This window comes from Lathyrus oleraceus, chromosome 3, assembly GCF_024323335.1.
Source record: "Lathyrus oleraceus cultivar Zhongwan6 chromosome 3, CAAS_Psat_ZW6_1.0, whole genome shotgun sequence".
In the NCBI taxonomy this organism is placed as follows: Eukaryota; Viridiplantae; Streptophyta; class Magnoliopsida; order Fabales; family Fabaceae; genus Lathyrus; species Lathyrus oleraceus.
Genome location: NC_066581.1, coordinates 231,963,965 through 231,973,658, shown reverse-complemented (window position 1 = coordinate 231,973,658; position 9,694 = coordinate 231,963,965). Strand labels below are relative to the sequence as shown.

The following is a 9,694-nucleotide window of genomic DNA, read 5'->3' as shown; positions in this document are numbered from 1 at the left end:
GAATGCTTGACTTCATATTTGAACCAAGCATACCAATCCATTTTTGAAATATCCTAGTTGATCATATTTTTAGAATCCACTCTTATAATATTTTTACACTCATTTCTTTTAGATTGTTGGATGAAAGTTAGATGGTTTATATTCCAACTTTACGAAATTGTAACTCAAAATATAAATCATTCAACATTCATTCAATGACCGAGATGTTCTAATCGTGGGAAGTTTTTAGTGGATCATATTCAAATCCATTTTTTTCCTTATGTATAATATTCAATGACGAAGATGAGAAAGAGAGAAAATAAATAAGAGAGAAATATGGTCCCTGACAGGGGTTGAAACTGTAATATCTTCTTCTAACAAGCATTTTTCACACACAAATCGAGAGAGCAAGCATGAAATATATAAAAGACATTTTTCCTAAAATAGCGGCGCAGTTAGAATTGCAGATCAAACAAGACCTACAATCCATACTAAGAATCTAAGAAAGAGAAGAAAGAAAGAACAAGCATTGTCTATCATACATTAATTCAATTCCTTCAGTCATGTGAACATGTCCAATTTTTTGTAACTTTTCAACTTTTTTCTCCATTTTGAATAATGAATATCTGAGTTTTCCTTGAGACATACCATTTTGTTTCCCTTTACAACTTCCATTATAAATCAACTCACTACACTTACCCTTTTCTCAAGCCACACCCCATTCATTAAGTTTTTTCTGTATGTACATAGAGACCAAAGCAAACATCAAAATGGTACCTTAGTCTCTAAAGAGCCAGCAATGCTATTTTGAAGGAGCTATTTCTTCACATCTTGATCATTGACTTCGATTTTGGATTTCCATTGAGAAAATTTTAAATCTTGATCAGAAGGAACAAAGATATCAAATGAGGTGTCGTTTGCTCCCGGCTTCTTTTTCTTTAGATCCTCAATGCCGTTGTAATCCAAATCCTGTAAAATACCGGGAACTCGCATTCCGTCCTTTCCGTATACTCCCATGTCCATGTCAAACTTTTGTTTCGAGCTTATAAAACCTTTTTCGAGATCTGAAGCAAAGGATTCGTCTTGAATATCTTCCTCTTCTGCAACCCATTCTCTGAAATTGATCATTGTTTTTGGTATCTTGGAACAAGAAAGTTCTTTGAAGTTTTCCATTATTCCTTTTGTATATGGATTCTCCTTCTTATCGTAGCGGTACCGGAAATTCTCATAAGTTGTCTATAGGAAAAGAAAAAAGGTCGAATTTAGAAGCATATATGTTCATAAATATTATAATTATCACATCCTAATCGTAGCTTCTAGTATAAGCGATTGAATAAAAGCATTGGCAAGAGAATGAGAATATACTTGGTTGGTGGAAATCAAGTAAAGATGGAACACGGTTAGGCCACCGACAAACCAAACGGCTATGAAGCAATATACAATGAGAGCAACCGATAGGGCATCGCGTGACATGGATGACCACAATCTACCTTGTTGTCGAAGAAGGTTAACCCAAGAAAACGAGAAGACGTATATGCACAACAAGGTTGATGATGATATGAACAATATGAAGAATGGATAGTTACGCTGAAATAAACACAATAAGAGGAGAAACTGTTAGATTTCGAAAGTAAACAGATATGAAAAACGCATACGGAGCAATGATGACCAAACTTACCGATCCAATACATTGACCAACCCAAGGGCAGTGATGATCAAACTTCTGAACACAGTTATTGCAAATAGAGCAATGCGAAGCGCGTGGTGGACGATAGAGCAAACAAGTATCGCAGAACTTCACCTTCACTGTATGGCCATTAACTATCACATCCTTCACTCTAGGTAGTTTGAGGTTCGGGGTTTTATTGTTTACCCATTCCATTGATGATGTATTTGTGCAAAATGATTCCTCTGATTCGGGTAAATGTGTATTCCTAGGAATAATTCCTGGATCTCTACCAGATGTCATGAAGAGAAACATAAAATTCTGCATTCAATTGGTGAAATGAAACACGTTTCAAATATCACGGGAAAGCTATAAGTACCTATTGTCATTGATAAAGGAAAATTTATAAACTTTACCAACCCAAATTGTGAGGATCGATCCTCCAATAAGTACAAGATGGTTAAAAGTAGTATCTTCATCTTTGATTATTAACATCATTCGTATGCAGAATGTTATTGCTGGTCCTCCGATCAAGAACGACGTCAAAAAAAGAGATGACGCATCCTGGCCAAAGACTACTCTTCCACCAAATAGAAATTTCTGTTACAAAAATAAGCTCCATCAGAAATCACTTTACAAGTTCCATGTATTTGATTGATATATACAAAATGAAACAAAAGAGAAAGAAAAAAATCATTGTTCCCTAACTTCCAAACACAAAGCAACCTTATGACTTGCCCCTCAAGTAACAGTATGATCGATGAAGAAACTCGACCATTCAACATCATAAAAAGGATTCTTCAGAATATTCCTTAGTCTACATGAATGAAAAGTTACTATATCTTTGAATATCAGTTCTTATACCCTAATGACTTAATCTTTCATAGTTGCACATTTTCAACATTGAAAATGCTCTAAACACTTTCAAGAAACAAATTTTGAACTTTTCTCTTCACATCCATCAACCCATCCTCTTCAAATACATAACCCAACCCAACCCAACCCAACATCATCCACTAATCCAAAATTCCTCTGCAACAACAGAAAGATTACCTTGAAAAACTAAAATCTTCACTCAACTAGAAAAACTCAAAATTCTAAGAAATTAGGGCACAAACACATTTCTATAATTCCCTCAAAGTACATATCAAAAACCAAACATCTTCAAAGATTTCATTTTTCCAACCCACATACCATCAACCTCAAAAACACTAAAAAAACATTTTTTTTTCCATTTCCATTTTAGCCCTCAATCTTTTAACAAACAAATAAACCCAAAGTTTTGATTTTGATGAAAGAAAAACAAAAATCAACATGAATCCTAAAAAGGGTCTATGAAAAAAACAACATAAAAAAGAAAAAGAAAAAGAAGTGTACATTGTTTCCTTTCCAAACTTGATAAAGCCTTCTGTTTCTGGGAGGTTCGAGTGAGACAGCCACAGAAGGGGAGGGAGAGGAGGCCAAAACATTATTACTCTTGATAGTCATAATGGCCTAACAAACAAAACTAATGACAATGTTCCTTCTGCAATGAAGTCTCCTTAAATTTGCAAAAACTTAACATGTGTTGTTATTGTTGTCGTTGGCATCAAGATTTTTGGTTCTGTTGTTAAATTTCTTTCTTCCCTCTCACCCTTTTAGGGGAGAGATCAATTGTGGTGGTGTAAAGGAAGAAGGGAATTCAATTTCCCTTCTCACTTTCTTTCTTTTTTTTCTTTCTTCTTTTTTATTACAAAGTCATTTTTTTCCAACACCCTCTCTCTCTCCATGAAACAAGCACTTCTCTAACAATCTTTTCCATTCCACCGGTTTTCTCGCACCTACAACTATTTTCGATAACATAGCTAAATAAATACTAACTATTGTTTTTTTATTTCTAACAATGTTTGGAAATGACTTGGCATTTTTCACCAATTTGTTTATCTACTATTGCTTTGATCTAATAATAACGTTTTTTTAAAATTTAATAGATATCCAATTTGTTTATCTTCAAGAATTTATTGGATATCTAGTGACAGATACTTTATATTTAAAAAATAATTAATACCAAATACGCCATTTTTATTAGACATCCGTACAAAATTAATTAACACATACTAGGCATTATAGGTTGGGAGATGCTCGTTTTGAAACAATTTTTTTTTTTGAGATCAATTAAAATTTATGGCACTTGTTTTGACCGATTTATTTTAAAAATAAATTAAAATTTTAGATTTACATTCTCTAATATATTCGCCTTATTGTTTCGTATTATTTTTCTCCGAACTGCTATACATGTTTCATTTGTCACCTCTAGTACTCCAATCTCATTTTTTCATCTTTTAAATTATATATTTTTATGACTAAATTGTTATTAAATTATATATCGTTCCATTTCTGTAAAGGCATTTTTGAACAAATAGAAGAATATATTGAAACACTCTATTAGGATATGTATGACCTTTGCGACTCTTCTTTTGAGCTTTTATTTCTAGTTTCAGTTTTAAAATGAAAATTTTTAAGCAAAAAGAAAAAAGACCAAACGCACACATATTATGCATTGTGTTGAAAAAACTGTTTTTCCAAAAACATAAAGCCATAAAAACACAGAAAGATTAAAGCTTTTCCATGGCATGCAAAAAAAATGTTGTTGAAGGGAAGAAGCTGGCCGGCATTGGGTGGATTCAAGGCCAAATATCACGCGCATGGATATGTAGCCAGGTGCCGATCATGGTTCGGTTCAGTTCTGCGTGGAGTTTTGACAAAGGATACGACTGAGTGTCACGGGTAGAGGTAAGGTTGCAAATGTGCAAAGGTACACTACAGGAAGAATCCTTCTGATAAACCTTCACGGCAGGCCCAACAGATACAAAGAAACTATGAAGCCCGAAAGCAAAGGAAAAGGAGTGAAATAAGATCATATAGACACAAAATAATCATTGATATTGCCACAAAATAATCTGGCGAATTCGGCAAACTACAGCAAACAAACTAAATATTTGAATCTACATCTTCAGTTTATCCTTATCAAATGGACAAAGAGATCCTTCTCGCAATCCTTCCCAAGAGAAATAAATATCAGTAAGCTAGCAGCCAAACGGAAATAACTTACACAAAATGAGTCTTACAAGAGTTACAGTTAACTTTTCAAAAGTTGAAAACCTGATGTTTCTTGTGCCAATTCACTACAACTGCCAAAATGACAGGAAAAATTGGTGTGCTAACATCTTTCTAAATAATCCATTCCTGCTGCTGTCTGACATAAACTAGAACTGTCACAAAAAACAACAAATCACATGAGATTTCTCTTTGTTTTCAGCCAATCATGTGCAATCGGAATTATCTGAACAGCTATGTTACTTACTACCACAACAGAAAGGCCAAAATCATTTTTAATTACATAAAACTGTTGCATTGTTTTCAATATATTACCTATTTTCAAGAATTGCACAGAACATACTGAACATGACTTTTTTGCTTTTAACATTTTCATTACTAATCATTGAAAACAAGGTGGCAGATTTATAATCAGGTGAGGATCAGAACTATCTGAACATATATTTTATTACCACACCGTAAAAGGCAAAATCATTCACATAACATTTAACTATTATATTATCCTTCATCTACAACACATCTTACATCCTTATTTATATCCAGTTTCCAATAACCATATTAAATTAATATCACGATTTTTCATACTTTAAGTATGTCAACAGTTTTGTTTCATTTGTGGTCACCATTTTGAAAATCATTTAAGAATTTAAATTTCATATTCATATTAACACTTCAATGTCAAGTGACAAAATTCTTGAAGGTTTTAATCTGTCATTAAAAATGGAAAAAATGCATTAATTAACAATGGATAGATGCTTCCCATTAAAAGGATAGTATCCATACTTTTACCATATCCAAACATGACTTGCAATCCTAATATGTAAACTTTTCCCGTGGTTTTCTGCCTTGAAAATCGTTATAAAATCATTAAAACTAATATCCACTATAACCTTACAGTTATCTTCACATAAACATAAATTCTGAATTCTCAATCAGTAAATTCTAGCATCTTACCAACCGTAAGAAACTCGTTAAGCAATGATAAAAGGGAAGACAATATTCCAATAATAGTGAAAGAGATAGTAGCAATATAATTGTTTTGCTTCTGTTTAAAAGTTAGCCAAGTTACAAAAATAGCCACTGATATAAATAAACAACACAGTAAAGAGAGGACCTGAGAATAAGAAAGAATCATTTAGTATATATAAGAAGGTAGTTTCAAAAAATGGAAACATACCTTATCCATAAGTACAATTATTAAGGGGCCACCTCGTCCAAAACTCGCCAGACAATTAACAAAAGTAACCCCTGCATTTCACAGATCCACATAAGCATTTCTTTTTCCTTTGACCAGCTTTGAGAGGAAGGTTTATCCCATAATCATAAGTTAACTCCACCATAGGAGGGATGTGTCTAATTGCAAAGAAAGCAATGTGGAGATCTGATTCATGCTTATTTTCGCGTACAATCGGACGCCACAACACATTTGGAGAGCAGCTATGATTCATAAACCGAGCAACATTTCCTTCATTTTTTGCCGTTACATAAAGCGGGGATGGGATCTTCGGAGCTTCAATGTCAGCAGGAAAAACATCCAGCTGCTGATAGATGCGAGTAGAATCAAAAATGTACTCGTCTTCATTCTCACCACCAAGCATCTCTGCTCTAGCACTGTCTATGACTTCCCCTGCATACTCACATATAAAAGTTCCAGCTCGAATAGCATCCCACGATCTTAGACCCCAACCTTTATTCTTGGTTCTGAACACCTCCAAACGAAATTTCAGGCCAACTTGGGAAACCCGGTTTCGGCAAGTAGGGGGACACTGACAAGAAGGACCACACTCATGTATCACGGATTTTAGATCCGCGACTAACCCAGCTACAGAATACGGAAGTAAACCTCCATTCTTTTGAATGCAGGAACAGTTGTAATTTCCAGGTTGACATCCACCAACACAAGAACATCCAGCAGCAGGTTCCGCAGGAGCAATTGCTTTCGAATTCTTGAGAGTAGGAATATAAGTGAAATATGCAGGGCCCTTCTCGTTATCAACATCGTTCACAAGACAAACAGGCACTTTTTCAGCCCCAGAAGTAAGATCAGGCAATATAACCCCGGTTCTTGGAGCCGACTTATCGGTCCATTGTTGAATGGATTTCCATGTTGCATATGCTTCAGGCTGTCCGGGCATCCTAACTAATTTATACTTGAATACATTAAAACCGGACTTTGCTTTCTCAACCCATGAATCCTGAATCTTGTAAATACCATCATAGACATATACCTTCCCTGATGGATGCATTACATCCTTCAAACCTCTAATTACTCTCACGTCATTACCTCTATGCATGCTCTTCTCCAATGCAAGATTACCCCTTTCTAGTTTTTGATCACTTGCTCCCTTCTCGCGATTAACTCCACCTTGGCCACTGTAAATCAGCACATCCCCATCGTCAGTATTATCTTCATACCCTCCAGACGAGACAATACTAACAGCCAATGGCTCTTCCTCTTGACTTGCTTTGGAACCCAAATAATCGATTCCAGCCATAGAAGGTGCATGTAATCCCACTAAGCACAACTCAAATCGGAAAAAGAAAATATCCCCTATCTCAACACCAGGCACAATTCCAATCCTTTTCTTGCCGTTACTCCTAACCCCTTTGGTCATCATAACTGTGCCTGCCTTCAAATCAGGCCGCTTAGCTCCAGTATGAGCTTCCTTAGTTGACTCTTCAATTTGTCCAAGCTTTCTTCGCATCACTTCATATATCATAAGTGTAAATAAAACTGAGTCCCTGCTACCATCCGGATGATTTATGACATCAAAAACCATGGGGTTAATTGATTGAAGAATATCATTAGCCACCACATCCAGATCAACATCAACAGGAACCACACCACTAACACCCGTAACAGCACCAGCACCAGCACCGCTAGCACGCTTTGCCCTTCCCCTCTTCTTGCGCTTTGAACTCCCATTCCCAGTTCCATCTTCTACATCAAGTTCATTCATCTCAGTATTGTTGTAGCCTTCTTCCTCTGTGATATGTGCAGCGCGATTCCGGCTAGTCCTCCGTGACGAACCAACATCTCCATTCGTCGCCGAAGTTGGAGTCTTGAATGAATTAATCGGAACTGCAGTAGATATCGGTGTAGCACGTTGCGGGGTCGGTGCATTCTGTTCGGAAAGCCTCTGAGATTCGGGCGATACAAAGAAAGGGTAAAAGGGCGCAACACCAGTGGGGAAAGGACCAGCAGGAGAAGCACAAACAAAAGGAGCACCACCTTGTGGAGTTGAAGACGAAGAAGGATTAGATGGTGAAGGGAACACAGGAACAAGAGTCCTCAATGGCTTCACATTTAAAACCCTAGACTTATCAAATGAATCTTGACCCACGTTATTGTCCATTGATTGCAACTTCAAAACGGTACAAATACTCTATTATACTGACAACTTTTACACCAATCACAATACACTACAGTACCAAAGTTACACAATACAACACAACACAACACGGTTCCTGTAACATGCAAACAAATCCGGAATCAGACAATGAAAGGTTAGTTAGGATAATAAAGAACACCAACAAATCTACCCAAAATGCTATAAAAAAACATTTTTTTTCAATAATTCACATAAGAAACGTAAATTTGACGACTTTAAATCTAAGTAGATGCGGACATAAATCAAATCAAGGGTTCAGAAAACGAAATTAGGACCTAAGCTAAAAAATGATAGTAAAGTTTAAAAATTGAGATGCAAAAATGAGAAATGAACCGAACCTGAAATGGATTTTGTGCGTTTTTCTCAGTTTGAGTCGAAGTCCATGAAACTTCAGACAAAACAAAGCTTGTTCTTACACTCTAGTTTGTAGAGAGAGAAAGTATGAGAGAGAATGAAATAATCAGCTGGTATTGAGCACACGGAGTAACACTATTTTAGAAAGAGAATGTGACGTGGCGGGATTTGATTAGCTAGGTGAAGGAAACTGCATGGTAAAACGTGTTTTTAATATATGAGAGTGGATCTTTGAGTCAAGCGAAATGGTAATAAGTAAAAATTAAATCAACGGCTAGATCTTGATCTCTGAAGGATGAACGAAAAGGAGATTTTCTTCATTTTACTTTTAGTAAATATAAATTTAGTCAATTCAATATATATATATATATATATATATATATATATATATATATATATATATATATATATATATATATATATATATATATATATATATATATATATTCAAAATAATTTAAATTATAAATTGATTAAAAAATAAATAATACAAAAATTTAATTAAAATAATTAATTATAACTATTGATTTGTTAAAAAAAATTGATTTTTACTATAAACAAATAATATAAAATAACACAAAATACGATTGTAATGACTTGACGGTATAAAATATTTTATACTGACAATACATAACGATTAATCTCATAAAATAAATACCTTTGACTGAAATAATAAGCTCTTTTTTAATGAATAAAACATATTATATTTTACTCCCTTCTTTCCAAAATAAGCCTAACATCTATAAAAATTATTTGTCCCAAATTAAATATTATATTTATTTGTCACTTTGAACTTTGAGTGTATTTTTAGATTTTATCTTCTTTGTATTTCTAATTAGTATTTCTAAATTATTATTTCTCTCACTTTTTATTAATGATAGTTAAAATATACCAATAATAAATAAGGTCAATTTGGTAAAAAAAAATATTCTCTTTTATTTATTTATCACATTTTAATAATTTGTATGAAAATATCTACTATGTCAGTTATTTTAGGACGAATATAGTAGTATTTAAAGCAATTTAAATAAAAATAAAAAATAATTTAAAAATTCTAAAATTAAATATTGGGCTCAATTTTTAAAATTTATAAAGTATATAATTTTTATATTTTTGAAAAATGGTTTTTATAAAGAATTTATAAAAATATTTATAAAAAAATTAACTTGATATTTATGAATTAAAAACTAATTTTATATTTAATAAC

General features: G+C 33.7%; 2 protein-coding genes across 7 annotated transcripts; both read right to left on the bottom strand.

Moving 5' to 3' along the window:
- Positions 1-495: 495 nt before the first annotated feature.
- Positions 496-3,480, bottom strand: LOC127126509 (probable protein S-acyltransferase 1). Of its 5 annotated transcripts, none has more exons than XM_051055444.1 (5): positions 3,023-3,480; positions 2,062-2,245; positions 1,658-1,966; positions 1,345-1,566; positions 496-1,215 (listed from the first exon to the last, which is right to left on the bottom strand). In XM_051055444.1, exons 2-5 carry the CDS (start codon positions 2,122-2,124, stop codon positions 796-798), a joined length of 1,014 nt encoding a protein of 337 aa, XP_050911401.1. In that variant the 5' UTR covers positions 2,125-2,245; positions 3,023-3,480; the 3' UTR covers positions 496-795. The 5 variants fall into 5 exon arrangements, with proteins under 5 accessions (XP_050911401.1, XP_050911397.1, XP_050911400.1 ...); XM_051055440.1 differs by having other exon boundaries at positions 2,066-2,245; positions 3,023-3,479; XM_051055443.1 differs by lacking the exon at positions 3,023-3,480 and adding an exon at positions 2,699-2,981 and having other exon boundaries at positions 2,066-2,245.
- A 1,066-nt stretch (positions 3,481-4,546) lies between these two features.
- Positions 4,547-8,638, bottom strand: LOC127126508 (histone-lysine N-methyltransferase, H3 lysine-9 specific SUVH1). 2 transcript variants are annotated; one of them, XR_007805010.1, is made up of 3 exons: positions 8,472-8,638; positions 5,919-8,209; positions 4,547-4,896 (listed from the first exon to the last, which is right to left on the bottom strand). XR_007805010.1 is itself a non-coding variant. In XM_051055439.1 (2 exons), the coding sequence occupies exon 2, from the start codon at positions 8,095-8,097 to the stop codon at positions 5,974-5,976; it is 2,124 nt and encodes a 707-aa protein (XP_050911396.1). In that variant the 5' UTR covers positions 8,098-8,209; positions 8,472-8,638; the 3' UTR covers positions 5,747-5,973. The 2 variants fall into 2 exon arrangements, 1 of the variants encoding a protein (XP_050911396.1); XM_051055439.1 differs by lacking the exon at positions 4,547-4,896 and having other exon boundaries at positions 5,747-8,209.
- Between the last annotated feature and the right edge of the window lie 1,056 nt (positions 8,639-9,694).